This window comes from Pogoniulus pusillus, chromosome 26 (assembly GCF_015220805.1).
Source record: "Pogoniulus pusillus isolate bPogPus1 chromosome 26, bPogPus1.pri, whole genome shotgun sequence".
Classification (NCBI taxonomy): domain Eukaryota; kingdom Metazoa; phylum Chordata; class Aves; order Piciformes; family Lybiidae; genus Pogoniulus; species Pogoniulus pusillus.
In genome coordinates, this window is record NC_087289.1 from 15,919,005 (window position 1) to 15,937,523 (window position 18,519).

The 18,519-nt window shown below is 45.0% G+C and overlaps 1 protein-coding gene and 1 long non-coding RNA gene across 4 annotated transcripts in view; one reads left to right on the forward strand and one right to left on the reverse strand.

Annotated features, from left to right (window-relative positions):
• Positions 1 to 18,519, forward strand: part of LOC135186987 (uncharacterized) — a 54,528-nt gene that overhangs the window by 33,203 nt on the left and 2,806 nt on the right. Inside the window, exon 2 of the long non-coding RNA XR_010307160.1 lies at positions 17,262 to 17,437. This is a non-coding gene — a long non-coding RNA (uncharacterized LOC135186987). The remainder of the gene's footprint in view (positions 1 to 17,261; positions 17,438 to 18,519) is intronic.
• Positions 1 to 18,519, reverse strand: part of UGGT1 (UDP-glucose glycoprotein glucosyltransferase 1) — a 68,374-nt gene that overhangs the window by 19,362 nt on the left and 30,493 nt on the right. For 2 of the 3 annotated variants that reach the window (XM_064165239.1, XM_064165240.1), the window contains exons 17-29: positions 18,265 to 18,400; positions 17,243 to 17,374; positions 13,900 to 14,064; positions 13,557 to 13,677; positions 12,471 to 12,569; positions 9,726 to 9,749; positions 9,109 to 9,203; positions 7,733 to 7,939; positions 6,199 to 6,330; positions 5,680 to 5,810; positions 2,280 to 2,375; positions 1,818 to 1,920; positions 517 to 596 (exon numbers count right to left, since the gene is read on the reverse strand). In XM_064165239.1, the coding sequence (XP_064021309.1) occupies positions 517 to 596; positions 1,818 to 1,920; positions 2,280 to 2,375; positions 5,680 to 5,810; positions 6,199 to 6,330; positions 7,733 to 7,939; positions 9,109 to 9,203; positions 9,726 to 9,749; positions 12,471 to 12,569; positions 13,557 to 13,677; positions 13,900 to 14,064; positions 17,243 to 17,374; positions 18,265 to 18,400 (1,521 nt within the window). The remainder of the gene's footprint in view (positions 1 to 516; positions 597 to 1,817; positions 1,921 to 2,279; positions 2,376 to 5,679; positions 5,811 to 6,198; positions 6,331 to 7,732; positions 7,940 to 9,108; positions 9,204 to 9,725; positions 9,750 to 12,470; positions 12,570 to 13,556; positions 13,678 to 13,899; positions 14,065 to 17,242; positions 17,375 to 18,264; positions 18,401 to 18,519) is intronic. The other variant, XM_064165241.1, reaches the window with a different exon arrangement.

An 18,519-nucleotide genomic window follows, 5' to 3' on the forward strand; every position in this document is an offset into this window, starting at 1 on the left:
GGTGAGAAGAATTAGATTTTAGGCTGTGAAAAGGAAACAGTGGTGATGGCTACTGCATTCATAGGCTTGCTGAGGTGTATAAAAACAAGAACACAAACATAGATAACAGTTGCTCTTGGGCTCTGGCTGCAGGCATTTCTCTCCCTCCCTAACTCGCTGTCTAACTAATCCATTTGCTTCCTAACCCCCCTGGCCAGCTCTCCAAACTCACCTTGAATGTAAGGCAAAGGGTGGGATAAGGTAGAGGGGTGGAGAGGAGGTGGAAAGGTGGTTGGGAGCCCCTCCTGGGGACTCTGGTTTCTGGGAGGGCTGCTGTGTTTCTGTATTACATTTTACCTTGCCTATTTCTGTTTGTAGCAGTAGATACTGTAAATACCTGCTTGTACTTTGTGCTAAGCTGTGAATATAAAGCTCTATTCTAATTTCCAGCTTGGCTGAGTCTGGTCTGGGTGATTTTCTTAAGTGTGTGTGTAGGGGGAGGGTAACACCCAAGCCATCACACCTGGTATTCCTTACCTTTTCAGTGGCATGTCAGAAAGCTTGGACTGGCAGTTCATAAACACTCTCAGGTTCATATTTATCAATTGGTTCAAAACCTAAAATAATGAGAAAAAGACATCCCTTAAAATGCCAAGTAAGCTGACCACTGTTTTTATAGCTGGCACCTCAAGCAGGCAGTTACCACTCATTCTCCATCCTCCTTTCTGATTATTTGCTTTGTCCTCATAGGACAGCTTACATTGAAAGGGACCTCAAAGATCATCTACTCCACCTTCACACTCACCTTTTAATTAGTGGCATTAACAACAGTCACCTGCCCCTTCACATTGCAGGCATTCTTTTGGGGATGCAGAGACTATCCTCCTCAGTAACAAGAGTCACTGCAAACTAAACTATTAAAAGGGTGAAACTAAAAGCTGTCTAGCATGAGCTTGTCAGTGTAGAGTGTAATTTATTTTTCCATTCATAAATGTGTCATGCAACTTGGACACATTATTAGAAGGCTGCTGGTCACCACCCAGTCACTCAAGGAGGACAACTACATTCTAAAAATTACTGAACTAAGTCAACTTAGTCAACTAAGATAACAGGCTGGGGACAGAGTGGCTGGAGAGCAGGGACCTGGGGGTACTGGTAGATAGTAGCTGAACATGAGCCAGCAGTGTGCCCAGCTGGCCAAGAGAGCCAATGGCATCCTGGCCTGCATCAGGAACAATGTGGCCAGTAGGACAAGGGAGGTTATTCTGCCCCTGTGCTCAGCACTGGTCAGGCCACACCTTGAGTGCTGTGTCCAGTTTTGGGCTCCTTAATTCAAGAGAGATGTTGAGGTGCTGGAAGGTGTCCAGAGAAGTGTGACAAAGCTGGTGAGAGGCTCCCTATGAGGAGAGGCTGATGAAGCTGGGGGTGTGCAGCCTGGAGAAGAGGAAGCTCAGGGGTGACCTTATTGCTGTCTACAACTACCTGAAGGGAGGCTGTAGCCAGGTGGGGTTGGTCTCTTCTGCCAGGCAACCAGCAACAGAATAAGGGGACACAGTCTCAAGTTGTGCTGGGGGAGGTCTAGGCTGGATGTTAGGAGGAAGTTCTTGCCAGAGAGAGTAATTGGCATTGGAATGGGCTGCCCAGGGAGGTGGTGGAGTCTCCATCCCTAGAGGTGTTCAATCAAAACCTGTATGAGGCACTTAGTGCCATGGTCTGGTTGATGGGACAGGGCTGGGGGATAGGCTGGACTGGATGATCTTGGAGTTCTCTTCCAACCTGGTTGAGTCTATGAACTTCTTGAAATTGCCATCAACTGCTTTACACCACTGCATTCATACCAGTAGTAATGGAGCAAGTCTTTGGGCATCTCTGGTCACAGGATCAACGATGGCCACAACATCAAAGTAGGTCTCCCCCTCTTTTGGTCTCAGTTTAACTGCACTAAACAGAAGAGGAGAAATTTAAAGTATAAAACACGTGCATAAATGTAAGAGAACAAATAATCCATCTCATTCTGAAGCCAAATTACTTCCTGAATGCTCTCCTCTGAAAGTAGATAGAGGGGAAAAAAGCCCAACATATATACATCTGTCCAGGTGCATTGAAAGGTTCCTTCCAACACAAAATATTCTGTGATATAGAGACAGATAAAAATATTTTCTATAATCTCATTGTCACCTGAAAACTGTTTGGAGACCATTCCATTGCTGGTTGTTTGGTTTGGTTTTTTGAAGCTAAATGCCACATGAACCACTGAGAAGGCTGCAAGAGAAGGACAAGCACACTGCTCAGCAACCTACCTGTATCGCTCTTCAAAGAAGTGGTATTCTATCCTTGCATCTCCTTTGGGCTGAGCAGAAAGAAGAGCATCCACTTTCATTACCAAGTCACTTGCACTGAACAAAAGAAAGAGGAAAAGAAATGGTTACAGGTAGTGAGAAGATGTGTGTCCCTAGCATGTTTCTGCCAGTTAGCAGCAGGAGAAGCCAGGCCGAATTCAGATGTACAAACAAAACATTTCTACTGCATCCCTGCACAAACTCTGAAGAACTAAACCTGTTTCGTTCATTTGGACAGGTTGTAGCCTTATGACTGAGGGACCCAGAAGCTCTAACTCTGTAACAGATAGAGAACAGCTGATATTTTATCAGTCAGGCATGCTGCAGGCACTGTATACTTGAACTTCTTCAACATCTCTTAGACCTTTAATCCATTCAGACCCAAGCCCTGTTTCACAGAGGTCTTTCCATTTTACACTGCAACTCCAAGTACTAGGAAGCAATCCTGTATGTGGAGAATCTTTGGGAGAGAGGGGTCCTAGTTTTGAAAGGAAATTACTTCAGACAACCTCTTCCCTTTTATTACTCCCATAAATTTTCAGTCTAGTATTCTAAGAACATATCTAATCTTGAAAGTGTAAAACCTCTTGAAAGTTGAGTGAAAATTGATTTGTGCGTCGTAGCTTAGCCAGGAAGCGATACCAGAACTTAAAAGGTCTGTCAGCTTTCCTGGATTAAGGAAGTCTCACAGATTGATAATGACAGCTGTTTAAATTGTTCATACCAAAACCACCAGCCTGGTGCAGCCTGCCAAGTTCTCCAGAGCTCTCCTACGCAGCAGAAAATGTCAAAAGCTTTTGGAAAAGCCTTTGGTTCAAAGCAAGGAACCACTGCTCTGTCCAGACCCAGGCTAGGTTCAGACTGTACCTTGTTCCTCCACCCTGTCATGCTTACTGAGCCTTCTGATCCCAGCACAGCATGTCCCTGTCCTACACTGATTTAGAATCATAGAATCAGTCAGGGTTGGAAGGGACCATGAGAATCATCTACTTCCAACCCCCCTGCCATGGGCAGGGACACCCTACCCTAGAGCAGGCTGCCCACAGCCTCATCCAGCCTGCCCTTAAACACCTCCAGGGATGGAGCCTCGACCACCACCCTGGGCAACCCAGTCCAGGCTCTCACCACTCTCATGATGAACAACTTCCTCCTCACCTCCAGCCTGAACCTATCCATCTCCAGCTTTGCTCCAGTCCCCCCAGTCCTGTCACTCCCTGAGAGCCTAAAAAGTCCCTCCCCAGCTTTTTTGTAGCCCCCTTCAGATACTGGAAGGCCACAAGAAGGTCACCTGGGAGCCTCCTCTTCTCCAGACTGAACAGCCCCAACTCCTTCAGTCTGTGCTCACAGCAGAGCTGCTGCAGCCCTCTGAGCATCCTCCTGGCCCTGCTCTGGACATGCTCCAGCATCTCCACATCCCTCTTGTAATGGGGGCTCCAGAACTGGATGCAGTACTCCAGGTGGGGTCTGACCAGAGCAGAATAGAGAGGGAGAATCACCTCCCCGGCCCTGCTGGCCACACCTCTCCTGCTGCAGCCCAGGCTCTGCTTGGCTTTCTGGGCTGCAAGTTCACACTGCTGGCTCATGTTGAGCTTCTCATCCACCAGCACCCCAAATGATTTATAATCATACAAGATTCCTGCACAAACACCTTGTGCTTAACTTACTTGACCAGACTTTAACAGTCAAAGAGCATGACAGAAAAATGTCATGCTAAATACGAAGCTGCTGTCTTAGCTGTGAGTTCCAGATGGACTTCAGTTCTTTTGAATGTGAAGATGACAGCAAAATATATTACTCTTTTTTTTTAATATTGATAGGCCAAGCAGTACTTCACTGAACTGCAAATAGATTCAGAAAGCATACTCCAGTGTCTCATTTTCTTCTCTTCTTTCTGCTTTTAAATCAATACCATAGTAGTCCTACATATGAATTATGAAGCTTGACATATTGAAGGGAAATGGTTTAAAACAGCATGTCAGGGAAGATTTAGCTGGGATCAAAAAACCCTTGAGAAGTCTGAAGGCCTAAGTATTAATGAAGAGTTAGGCTTCACTTCCACTGTCAGAGGAGCAGATAGGTAAGCTGGTGCAGAAAGCATTCTCCAGAATAAAGGTAGTAATGTGCAGCAATTTGTATCATTTCCTAACATGCCTCACAGCAGCAAATATCTTCTCTGTTAGTAAAGTTGTCACCAGCCAGAGTCAGCTAAACCTTGGATGAAACTTCATCTAGATGAAGACATGCTGGAGCGTGCCCAAAGAAGGGCCACTGGGATGATCAGAGGGTTGGAGCACCTCTCCTATGAGGATAGACTGAAAGAGTTGGGGCTGTGCAGTCTGGAGAAGAGAAGGCTCTGAGGTGACCTTTTTGTGGCCTTAAAGTATCTGAAGGAGGCCTACAAAAAAGCTGGGGAGGGACTTTTTAGGCTATCAGATAGTGACAGGACTAGGGGGAATGCAGTAAAGCTGGAGTTGGGGAGATTCAGCCTGGAGGTGAGGAGGGTCTTCACCATGAGAGTGGTGAGAACCTGGACATGCCCAGAGAGGTGACTGAGGCCCCATCCCTGGAGGTGTTTAGGGCCAGGCTGGATGGGGCTGTGGCCAGCCTGATCTAGGGTAGGGTGTCCTTGCCCATGGCAGGGGGGTTGGAAGTAGATGATCCTTGTGGTCCCTTCCAACCCTGACTGATTCTATGATTCTAGATGAACACAGCAATGCATTTAGCCCCTGGGGAATGCATCACCACCCTCATTCTTTATTTTTTCAGTCCACCTGTATCCCTTCCCTCCCTCAATCCACAAAACCACTTCCTGAAGTCTTCAGGTAAACCCAGGAGGTGATTGCCACCCATGCTGTGATCCAGGGACCACCCCAGTGAATACCTCTGGATGTACTGCATCACATTCTCTTAGAATCTATGATAACTTCCTACAGATTTGGGCTCTTTCTCAGTTTCTTGCTGCTTGAAATTCAACCTCCAACCAACACAACTCCCTCAGCTTCCATTATGAGGTAAGGGACCAGCCATGGTAGTTTGCTACTAGATAACGAATTAAGCATGATGAACTCTGAGCATGGTACCAGTTGCCAGTGCACTCAGAACTGCCTCCTCAATCTGAGGGTACAGTTTCCACTCCATGCTTCCAGGAGACCATGAGCTACAAAAGAGTCACTAAAGCACTTTAAACCCAACACAAATACTTTACATCTTTTTCCTTCTCCATTTGCCTCTCTGAAGAGGTGAGCCACACAAAACATCTTAACACTTAGACAGAGTGGACTTGACAAAGCTTTACCCAGGCTGCCCAAAGTCACATTATCAGCACTGCCACTTTTTTGCAAGCCTCTTTGTGTTTACTTACAGATCTTCTTCAAATCCCAGCTGCTGAATCTGAGATTTGATTTTCTGTCCTGATGTCTTTAGTATAATATTCTCAAGGAGATGAAAATCATCCTGATTGAACATTTCACCATCCTCTAATGGGCCAATAATCTACAAAAGAAGCTGGATCAGCATTATTAGGAAAAGATGTATTAAATAAAAGATGTGCAGCACAGCCTCAGTGGGTATCAGCTGTTGAGGCTGGTATTAATGTCAGTGGCAGTAGAGCTTAACGGATAAATCTAGTTAATTAAAACCAAGAATCCCAGAGCAAGGCATAAAATGCATGCTTAAAACTCTGCTTGGTTTGCAGAAGTTTGGCATATGAAGTTGCACATGCAGTACTGCATCTTTAAGGGGCAACAGGACACCAGGCCAATTCCAGTAGTCCAGCCAGACTCCAGCAAACCTCACTCCTCTAGCATTCAGAAGCTGAGGCTTTGCATCTGCTGCTCAAGGTCTGTTTCCTTTACTTTACACATCTGCTGATTGAGCTCACCCTTCCATTGCTGATCACAGCCCTCTGCCCCTTCTTCAGCTTTAGAACATCTCTGCAATATATAGCATGAGACAGAATGAAATCCACCTTAGGAGACTCAAAGGCTTCTTTGAAAATATTGACGTCCATACCCTGAAAGAAAAGAGTATTTGACATTGAAATGAGAAGAAAAGTCAACTTCTGCACACTTCTCTTAAATGCACCTTCTTCTGTTCCCATGCAGCAACATTTTTGTGCCTTGATAACATTTATCCACAGTCCTCTTCCTTGTGCTCCTAAACCTGGTTCTTGCCTGTTACTTTCACTCATTGTTCCCATTTCTGATGTGAAGGGCCACAGCCCCAGTAATTGTTGCTGCTTAGATCACTTGTTGCTTTCTTCTCTCCTTTTAAGTGATTCTTACCTAACTTTTTGAAGCCTACTTTGAGAAATGCAACTGTAATTTTCTTTCTTCAGCTTTTTAAAAGAGATTATAGTTCTCTCCCTGATGCTCCAAGAAACAATGTGCTCACTTAAACAGATCCCTGACTCAGCGCATCTTTTGACCTGTCAAAGTTTAACTTGGATTTACTCACAAAGGTTTACTTAATATTTAGATGGATTGTTACATTTAGGAAAGTTTATGTTTCAGAATAAAAAACCCAAACAAGCAATCATCAGAGCCACAGTGTTACTTTTGATTGTTCCAGCATCTTTGTCATATAAACTCACACACACAAAAAAAAACCTCATCTTAAATAAAACTGTGTCCAGTTCTGGGCCCCTCAATTTAACAAAGGTGTTGAGATGCTTGAATGTGTGCAGAGAAAGGCACCAAGGCTGGTGAGGGGGCTGGAGCACAGCCCTATGAGGAAAGGCTGAGGGAGCTGGGGGTGTGCAGCCTGGAGAGGAAGAGGCTCAGGTGAGACCTCACTGCTCTCTACAACTACCTGAAAATGAGGTTGTAGCCAGGTGGGGTTTGGTCTCTTCTCCCAGGCACCCAGTGACAGAATAAGAGGATACAGTATCAAAGTGCACCAGAGCAAGTTTAGGCTGGGTGTTAGGAAGAAGTTCTTCACAGAAAGAGTGATTGGCATTGGAATGGGCTGCCCAGGGAGGTGGTGGAGTCACCATGCCTGGAGATGTTTTAGGAAAGCCTGGATGAGGCACTTAGTGCCATGGTCTGGTTGTTTGGATAGGGCTGGGTGCTAGGTTGGACTGGATGAGCTTGGAGGCCTCTTCCAACCTAGGTTTTGTAAGTATGAATGAGCAGCTGTGGCTCTTTGATAATCATAGCTCAAATTTACCTCAGTGCTCTTCTCACTCAGGACTTTGCACCCTTTTTTTACTTAAGACATTCCATTCTTTTATATTCACACTAATGTTTAAAAGGAGACTGGATGAGGCACTTGGTGCCATGGTTTAGATAATTAGAAGGTTTTAGGTGCTAGGTTGGACTTGATGATCCTAGAGGTCTTTTCCAACCTGGTTAATTCTGTGATTCTGTGAAAAAGCAAAGTACTCTACCTTTGCAAATGCCAACAAACATGCTTACCCCAACAGCAAATTCTAGGATGTCAGCTCCTGCCTCCAGTGCCTTGGCAACTTCTTCTTTTGCCATTTTGGTGATGAAGTTCTTGGCATTGTTTGATGTTTGTGTCTGCAAGGCTGCCCATATGGCTTTAGCAACAAGTGTATTCTGGCTATTTGGCTCTTCACTAGGATTATTAATCATGCTAATTCGAACATTGTTGCTGGATTTCTGCAGTGAACAAAAGAAACAGTAGGAAAGGATTAGGTTCCCAGGTGTTTTAAATGAAAAGAATAAGTCTATTACAATAAACACTGCAGCAAAAGGAGGACCAGATTCAAAATGAGGTCATTAACAGCACAGGGTAAAAGGATGAATGAACTAATGTAACATTTAGTTTCTGTGTAGGTCTGTGCTAGAGATATGTAGGAGATAAAAGACCACAGTCTAGAGAAGAGAGCAATGGTACCATTCATCTCCAAACCAAAACACAAGACATCTTCAGTTTAGAGCCATGGGCTTAAAAGAACATCTTTATTTGCATAGTGCCAAGAGGGGCAATTCTGTCCTAGTACAAGGTCAGCAAAGTTCTAGCCCCTTCAATAAGATGAGGCTGGAAATTAGAGATGTTGCAGGGAAAACCAGTCTCCTCAGGTCATCCAACAGAAGAAGCACAAGAGTGCAGGGAAAACCAGTCTCCTCAGGTCATACAGCAGGAAGAAGCACAAGAGTGCAGGGAAAACCAGTCCCCTCAGGTCATACAGCAGGAAGAAGCACAGGAGTGCAGGGAAAACCAGTCCCCTCAGGTCATACAGCAGCAAGAAGCACAAGAGTGCAGAGAAAACCAGTCTCCTCAGGTCATACAGCAGCAAGAAGCACAAGAGTGCAGGGAAAACCAGTCCCCTCAGGTCATACAGCAGAAGAAGCACAAGAGTGCAGAGAAAACCAGTCCACTCAGGTCATACAGCAGAAGAAGCACAAGAGTGCAGGGAAAACCAGTCCCCTCAGGTCATACAGCAGGAAGAAGCACAAGAGTGCAGAGAAAACCAGTCCCCTCAGGTCATACAGCAGGAAGAAGCACAAGAGTGCAGAGAAAACCAGTCCACTCAGGTCATACAGCAGAAGAAGCACAAGAGTGCAGGGAAAACCAGTCCCCTCAGGTCATACAGCAGAAGAAGCACAAGAGTGCAGGGAAAACCAGTCCCCTCAGGTCATACAGCAGAAGAAGCACAAGAGTGCAGGGAAAACCAGTCCCCTCAGGTCATACAGCAGGAAGAAGGACAAGAGTGCAGGGAAAAGCAGTCCCCTCAGGTCACACAACAGGAAGAATCATCACAGCCTCTTCTTACTGCTTTATTAGTGCTGCTAATGAAATGTGTTCAAATGAAAACATTACCTACCTGGTGTTTAATTGCATCATACAACAATTGCCTCCCTGAAGGTTTGCCAAAGTCCCCAACAATCCAAAAAGTAACAGGTCTAACAAAGGAATCATCTGCAATTTAAACAAAAAGAAGTAGGAGAAATTTGAGGGTGAAGAGAAGCCTGCTTCTTCACATTTGGAGTTAAAATAGGATGCACATGCCAAGATTTCAAACAAAGTAGAGTTACATGGGAAAGGTATGGATGGAGCTAAGCTAGGAAGTCTGGCAAGACAAGAATAATAGCATTGGTATTACATTAGGTTTCATTCACCTCATCCAGAAACCCCACATCAAGACAGCATGCAGCACCATTTTTAAGTTGGTTTTTTTTTCTCTCTTTTGCTTGCTACCTTTTCAATTTAGAAATTAAAAAGGAACCCATAAATAATTTCCAGATTGCAACTAGGGCAGAGACATAGCCACTTCTTAGTACTGCAGCTGTTAGTTCACAAAGTCAGCTTGGTAGAGAGAAGAAAGTGCTGAAGCAGGCATGCAGTTAGGCAGCTGTCTTCATTTCCTGCTGGTTCTAAAGGCAGTACTGTAAAGGAACCATAAAATTCCCAGAACAACATATGAAATGCTAAAGCAGTTACCATAGATCTCCTTGGAAGACATTCCTGGTCAAAAAGCAGAAAGGAAAGAGGGAAAGGAGAGAGACATTAATAATTGGATAGTAATCTCAGTGCATATCAAGAAGCTGCACAGCACTGCACTGGCCCTAACTGAATTGCTAAGGTTCAAATCCAACAACCAGCAACTTTGTGCCAATTTTATTAGAATAAACTTGGGCTTTTCTTTCTCCTCAAATAGATGGATGCTTTATTTTCATGATACAGCACTAATTACACATTACCACTATCACAGCACACTCTGAAGGCTGTTTGCAAAAACTGCTGTGCCATTGTTCCCCAGGGAGCAGTGCTGGGCCCAGTCCTGTTCAGTATCTTTATTGATGGTCTGGACCAGGGGATTGAGTCCTGCATCAGTAAGTTTGCAGATGACACCAAGCCAGGAGCAGGTGTTGATCTGTTGGAAGGTAGGAGAGCCCTGCAGAGGTACCTGGACAGGCTGGATGGGTGGGAAGAGGCCAATGGGATGAGATTGAAGAAGGCCAAGTGCAGGGTTCTGCACTTTGGCCACAACAACCCCAAGCAGTGCTACAGGCTGGGGACTGAGTGGCTGGAGAGCAGCCAGGCAGAGAGAGACCTGGGGGTGCTGGTAGAGAGTAGCTGAACATGAGCCAGAAGTGTGCCCAGGTGGCCAAGAGAGCCAATGGCATCCTGGCCTGGATCAAGACAGGTAGGTTATTCTGCCCCTGTACTCAGCACTGGTCAGGCCACACCTTGAGTGCTGTGTCCAGTTCTGGGCTCCTCAATTCAAGAGAGATGTTGAGGTGTTTGAATGTGTCCAGAGAAGGGCAACGAAGCTGGTGAGGGGCCTGGAGCACAGCCCTGTGAGGAGAGGCTGAGGGAGCTGGGGGTGTGCAGCCTGCAGAAGAGGAGGTTCAGGGCAGGCCTCATTGCTGTCTACAACTACCTGCAGGGAGACTGTAGCCAGGTGGGGTTGGTCTCTTCTGCCAGGCAACCAGCAACAGAACAAGGGGACACAGTCTCAAGTTGTGCCAGGGGAGGTCTAGGCTGGATGTTAAGAGGAAGTTGTTGCCAGATAGAGTGATTGGCATTGGAATGGGCTGCCCAGGGAGGTGGTGGAGTCACCATCCCTGGAGGTGTTCAAGAAAAGCTTGGATGAGGCACTTAGTGCCATGGTCTGGTTGACTGGCTAGGGCTGGGTGCTAGGTTGGCCTGGATGATCTTGGAGGTCTCTTCCAACCTGGTTGATTCTATGATTCTGATTTCAGATGTTAACTGTTTCTGTGATCTCCCCTCTTTTTTAGACTAACATGACAGTGCTATTTTAGTACTGTTACTGAGCCACCAATACATATAACTTTCCTTTACTTTTAGATAATCAATGTGCTGTGGCATTTCTGCAATCAGATACTAGTTATTAAATATCTTAAGTGACAGAAGAGGCAGTGACCCAGAACAACTAAACCATGGAGGTTTCAAATTAATGCACACTTCCAAATCACTGTGCAGAGGTGTGGGTTTAATTAATACTTTACAAAGGGAAAGCAAGAAAATTCCTCAGATCTAAGTGACTGAGCATGAACCAAGGGCATATTTGAGACAGAAGGAGCAGTGGGAACATTAAAGGCAGTGTATGCAGATGGCTGTGGCTGGAGATACTACTGGGTGAACTTGTGAGAGTCAAGTCAAAATGACAGATAGGACAAGAGGAATTGGTTCAAATGACAGCAGGTTATTTATGATAGCTAAGTGCAGTGGACATAGGAGGAGCCTGATTAAGTTGTGTGTGATGTCTGTGCAATGTATTTCTTACACTGACAAGCACAGCTGAGTTTGAACACTAAGGGAAAATGTTATGTTTAACTGCAGCAAAACAGTGTTGGCAAAAGCAGTCCCTGCCCTGCAGCAGTAAACCAGCATAGAACATTTATATCATAGTCCCTAACAACTTTCATCTGAACTGACTTAACTTTTGGTACTTCTGAATTGTAAAACAGAGCTTGAAGCCTTTTTGTATCTTTCTACTAAATATATACAGGTTGAGAGAGTTGAGGCTCTTCAGCCTGCAGAAGAGAAGGCTCTGAGGAGACCTTGTAGTAGCCTTCCAGTATCTGAAGGGGGCCTGCAGGAAGGCTGGGGAGGGACTATTGACAAGGTCTTGTAATGACAGGACAAGGGGGAATGGGTTTGAACTATCAGAGGGGAGAGTCAAACTAGATGTTAGGAAAGGGTTCTTTGCAGTGAGGGTGGTGAGACCCTGGTACAGGTTGCCCAGGGAGGTTGTGGAGCACAGAATCACCCAATGTGATCTTTGATCACATTGGGTGATTCTGTGCTCCACAACCTCCCTGGAGGTGTTCAAAGCTAGGTTAGATGAGACCTTGAGCAACCTATTCTAGTAGGAGGTGTCCCTGCCTATGGCAGGGGGTTGGAATTGGATGACCTATGAGGTCCCTTCCAACCTAAACCACTCTATGATTCTATGATACCACTACAGGATCAGAGCTTTCACTGCTATGTTTCTGGTGGGCAACTGCAATATAGCAAGAGCAGGCTGAGTGGGACTTCTGCAGGCTGCAGTGGTTTTAAAGAGGGGGACATTCTTACTCCATGTAGATGTCTTTCTTTCTAGATTGCACCATTACCCACCTGCCCAAACAGTGCTCAATGTGTGTACTCAGCACTCTAAATATGCTTGAAAATACAAACAGGATTAGATTCAAGTTCATAACCCACTGCAGATGTTACCTTTCTTTGTTAAGTAGGTCATGCTGTTTGCAACAGCAGCTGTCTTGTCTTTGGACTCCAGTGTGGTAAATCGAGCAAAGTCATCCACGTAGAAGTTATCTAAGGACAAGAAAAAGTATTAGATGCCAAAGCAACTGTGCCATGTAGAATGAAAAAACCAATCACTCCTATTACCAGAACATTAAGAACAGTTTCCATTTTGTTCCTTGTGAGCACTGGAATAGGATTCTAAGGGTCCCAGAGCACTGGCACAGGCTCCCCAGAGAGGTTGTGGAGTCTCCTTCTCTGGAGACTTTGAAGGCCTGCCTGGATGTGTTCCTCTGTGATCTGTGTTAGATAGGATTGTCCTGCTCTGGCAGGGGGGTTGGACTTCATCTCCTTGGGTCCATTCCAACCCCTAACATCCTGTGGTCCTGTGATCCTGCTTTTTATGTCTCATTTCCCCTGTTAATATACAAGCTGAGGAATGTATTTCTGCTGTCTCCTAAGTTACATATTTGTATCATAATGCCATTAATAACAACACTGCGTATTTGAGATGCAGAAGTCAGCTGAAAGAACTGCTGTGTCTCAGGTGAAGTTACTTCATGCAGATGGTACACATTTAAAAATCTACTGTGTCACTCTTTGTCAAGCCACTCACAAAAGGTAGTTGTAGGTACGTTTTTGCAACCCTGTGATGATAGTGCAGTCACTGCACTGGATGTCAGTACATGTAGCTGTGAAAAGTGCTGTGAAATCTTAAGTCATTCCAGAGATCACTGCCAGTCTCTGCTCAAAAGAAGGTAAGACATGAGAAGCAAGGTCTTGCTCAGTACATTATGTGAGTGTTCTCTGCTTTTGCTGCCATTGTTAATTCCTCAACTTATTATTAATCCCTTAAAGGTTTGCTTGAAACATATTCCTGTATCAAAAAACCTGCAGACATGAACATTGCTACTGTATGTAACCTCTCTCCCAGGACCAGGGCTAGAACACAGCTTGGGGTGTTGTTAATGCTTTGCCACTACTAGAGCTTTCCACTGGGACAGCAGAAGTCTTTGACTCAGATACTTCAGGTTTAATGCAATTAGAAGCATCCCTTACTCATTCCTGTTAGATCCAGATACTCTCTGTCAGACATCAAGATTCTTGAGTTAATTCTTGGAACAACATTAGGCTGGTTCATGATATACTCAACCACATCTTGGTCATTAGATAATTCACCCTGAAGGAAAGAAGTAATATTTGTTATTTCCTATGTATATTTGCCTTAGATTAACTAAAACAAAACCCAAACCAACCAGAAACAGAAAAAAAACCCTGCTGCCAACAAAAAGCCAAAACCAAACCCACAAAACACCTCCAACCCCCAAGAAATGCTGCAAGGCTTCTGAGTCACTTTTCCAAGCCTTGTTTCTCTTAAGTCCCAGCTGAAGCCAGCACCTACCAGGTACACAGCTCGCTGGAAGATGCTTGTGGTCTCCAGGATTTTGTGCATTGTCACAGTTTCCAGGTCATCAGGATCCAGCTGATCTTTTTGAAAAGGCATTCCATTGAACAGCACAACAGGCAGAGGACCTACACCTGTTTGCTCATAGTAACCTCTGGCTGCCTGAATAGAGGGAAAAAAGGAGCTTTACCACGTCAGACCATTACCACCAGGGTACCACCTTTCCATATACTATCCACACCAGTCTATACTAAATACACTAAGATGGCCTTCCAGCTTCTGTAGGGTATGGAAAGCACCAGTTTTACACAGTGCATAAGACACTTTCTGTATCTTATGTGCACAAGATGTCCCTGACTTTCAGAGTTTTGAAGCAAAAAAAGGTAGTTCATAATACAGAAGTGTAAAATATTCCATGGAGTTGATGCTGTAAATAATTGCTGGCAATAGCAAAAAACACCCAACAGGAAATCTGCTGCTCCATATGGGAGCAATGCAAGGAGCAGGAGTTGCAGGGCCACAAAGATGATCAGGGGGCTGCAGCAGCTCTGCTATGAGGACAGGCTACAAGAGTTGGGGTTCTTCAGCCTGGAGAAGAGAAGGATTCGAGGAGACCTTAGAGTGGCCTTTCAGTATCTGAAAGGGGCCTGCAGGAAGGCTGGGGAGGGACTGTTTACAAGGTCTTGTAATGACAGGTTGAGGGGCAATTGGTTTAAACTGGAAAAAGGGAGATTCAAGCTAGATGTCAGGAAAGAGTTCTTTACAGTAAGGGTGGTGAGACACTGGCACAGGTTGCCCAGGGTGGTCATGGCTGCTCCCTCCCTGGAGGTGTTCAAGGTCAGGTTGGATGAGGCCTTGAGTGACCTGTTCTAGTGGGAGATGTCCCTGCCTATGGCAGGTGGGTGGAACTGGCTGAGCTTTGAGGTCCCTTCCAACCTAAACCATTCTATGATTCTATAATGTAAGGAAGGGTAGAGGTTTTTATTTCTTTAAGAAGATGTTTCTTAAACTTGTGGAAGGATAGTTAGTGTGGGGCAGGAGGTTACTATGTCTTGACAGAATTTGCATAACCACTACAAAATGCACCATCATTATTGCCAAGTTCATAGAATCAACCAGGTTGGAAGAGACCTCCAAGATCATCCAGGCCAACCTAGCACCCAGCCCTAGCCAGTCAACTAGACCATGGCACTAAGTGCCTCATCCAGGCTTTGCTTCAACATCTCCAGGGATGGTGCCTCCACCACCTCCCTGGGCAGCCCATTCCAATGGGAAATCACTCTCTCTGTGAAGAACTTCCTCCTAATATCATCCCATTCCATTGTTTAGAGGTTTTTGTTGAGGACTTTCAAGCCCTTTCAAAGACACAAAAATCACAAAGCTCAAATCACATGAAGCTCAGTGCTGCTTTAACTTCTATCCTTTGTGTGGAGATAAGCTCTTTCTAAAAGCTTCCTTCCCTACTGGGAGGCTTTGTAGTGTGGCTGTGCTGAATGGTGTCAGGCACACCAGTTGCAGCAAGGCCTCCCAAACCTTCTGCAGGAGAGCACTTTGCATGCATTAGGATTTCCAAGGGGTGGGTTAGGGGCCATGATGGTATTGTTTTGTTTGACTCAAACTGGACAGACCTCTCCTGTCACAGAACTCAGCCTGTCTTTTCTGGACTTTGATTTCCTCAAGATGCATTTCCCTTCACTTCCCTGCCTCAGAAGGTGTAAGTGTGTGTGCATACAAGCCTGTTTACATAACCCTGACCACAATCAGAATCATCTGTGTTACAGAGCTAGTGCAGAGAGTGTTTTCATTCTCTTAGAATATTCAACAGGAAGATAAACATCTCCCTGCAGAACTTCAAATAAAATCTGCTGCAGCTCACATGCACAAGTTACCCAGTGGTGATGTGCTCTCCCAGTTAGGTCCTAGATCATAGAATCAACCAGGTTGGAAGAGACCTCCAAGATCATCCAGCCCAACCTAGCACCCAGCCCTAGCCAATCAACCAGACCATGGCACTAAGTGCCTCATCCAGGCTTTGCTTCAACATCTCCAGGGACAGTGCCTCCACCACCTCCCTGGGCAGCCCATTCCAATGCCAATCACTCTCTCTGTGAAGAACTTCTTCCTAACATCCAGCCTATACCTACCCTGGCACAACTTGAGACTGTGTCCCCTTGTTCTATTGCTGGTTGCCTGGGAGAAGAGGCCACCCCCCACCTGGCTACAATGCCCCTTCAGGTAGTTGTAGACAGTAATAAGATCACCCCTGAGCCTCCTCTTCTCCAGGCTAAACAGGCCCAGCTCCCTCAGCCTCTCCTCATAGGATTTGTGCTCCAGGCCCCTCACCAGCTTTGTTGCCCTTCTCTGGACATGTTCCAGCACCTCAACATCTTTCTTGAATTAAGGAGCCCAGAACTGGACACAGCACTCAAGGTGTGGCCTGACCAGTGCTGAGCACAGGGGCAAAATAACCTCCCTTGTCCTACTGGCCACACTGTTCCTGATGCATGCCAGGATGCCATTGGCTCTCTTGGCCACCTGGGCACACTGCTGGCTCATCTTCAGCTTACTATCTATCAGTACCCCCAGGTCCCTTTCCTCCTGGCTGCTCTCCAGCCACTCAGTCCCCAGCCTGTAGTGCTGCTTGGGGTTGTTGTGGCCAAAGTGCAGAACCCTGCACTTGGCCTTGTTAAATCTCATCCCATTGGCCTCTGCCCACCCATCCAGCCTGTCCAGGTCCCTCTGCAGGGCTCTCCTACCTTCCAACAGATCAACACCTGCTCCTAGCTTGGTGTCACCTGCAAACTTACTGATGCTGGACTCAATGCCCTCGTCCAGGTCATCAATAAAGTTTTCTCCATGCAGAAAAGTGTCAACCCTAGGGGCAGCTTTAAGGTCATTTAGGGAGATTGTTGAATGCTTTGCTATAGGAAAAGGCATTTTGAATGCCACCATTCTGTATCTTCCACAGTGATCAAACAGGGATTAAGAAACCCCACACCACCCCCTCCCAGATGTTAAGCCCCTTGGTTTGCTTAGGAACCATTCCATCACCTTGATTGTTTTCTAGGCAGTTTTGAAGTCTATTAGAAGTCTGCATACCAGAATGAAAGCACAACTTACATGTTACAAGGAAGTTATCTTAGTTCTCATTCCATACATGTAGATTTAAAAATACATATATTACATTAAGCTCTGTGCTGAACATACTCACTGAAGTACCCCAATGCAGTAACAAAGTAGCTACCAGTCAGTAAGAGAACTGGATCAAGAGACTGTATGGAAATATATCTGCACAGTGGTGGTGAACAAGTTTTAAAGGCTCCCTTTCCTGAACTGTTACCTTTCTGTTTTGATCATAGGCAGAATCAATTCCCAGGATGCTGTTGACTTCCACGTAAGGATACTGTTTCTCAAGAACACTGACCACATGCTCTACTTTCAGCTGATCTCCTGTTTTCACTTTGTTATATATCTGAAAGGAGGATACAAACACAAGTTTACAGCTCCAACTGTAAAGCCTCTGTCCTTATCAAAGGTAAGCTGTCACCTACATTCCAGTAATTATAGTAAGGCATTAACAACCAGACTGTAAAACACATCTTTTCTAGCTGCAGTAGCAGCTCCTAAGCACTTTTGTGTTCTTGCTTTACCTCATAGTTGTTCCAGTGAGATTGCAAGGAGGTAAATGTCATGTATTTCTTTAAATAGTAACTTGCATTTTTAATTAGAAGATGGGGAAGAGTAGGGCTTAGGGGTGAAAAGGTTCAAGTAAAGCATATCCAAAGAGCTACCCTTCCCTTCAGAAATGAAGGTGTGATTATAAACAGTATGACAGATCTCACATAAGGTAGGTGACCATTTCTCTCTTGTAGGTGTGAGATTTTACTTCAACTTAAATATACATATCCCAAAGAATGCAAATAGAAGTCACTGTTTTAAGGCACCAGCAGTTTGGTGTGTGTCCCAGCTTGTTAGTTTTTACAACAGCATCAAACCACAAGCAAAAATGCATTTACTAGCACCTGCAGTATCCTTTGATGGGACAAAAGGATGCAGCTGAAACTGTTCCCAAACAAATTACAATACTGAAGTGATACAGCAGGTTAGAACTCACTGGCAGAATAAGCAGAGGGGCAGGATGTGAAGAACATGGAAGAGTGTTAAGTATGACATTAAATTTAGTCTCACTTGTTTGAAGTGAGGTCAGAGCACAAAGAAATGCAGAGTGGCACTAGAATTTGAAGACATTCCAAAGGAGTCAAATAAAAATGTCTTCCACTCTCTACATATTAACACATCAATATAATCCTACAGATGTGGAAAATACTGAAACATTCATTTCCCTTTTAAATGAATACTTACAGACATGACAGTCTGGAAAGCATAATTGTTGTCCATTTCTTGTGCCACATAATTATATGCCCTAAGAAGGGCAACACCAGCATCTTGAAGTCCATCAACGTCATCTGAGTCATTCACCACAAAGACTAGTCCTATCCTGCAATCAAATCCCCAGATCATGAGTCTGTTATACTAATAAACAAATCACAGCTGTCAGCTATCATCATCATCTTAGACAAAGGCATTTTCTGGAGCAGACTGATAAAATGTTGAGCA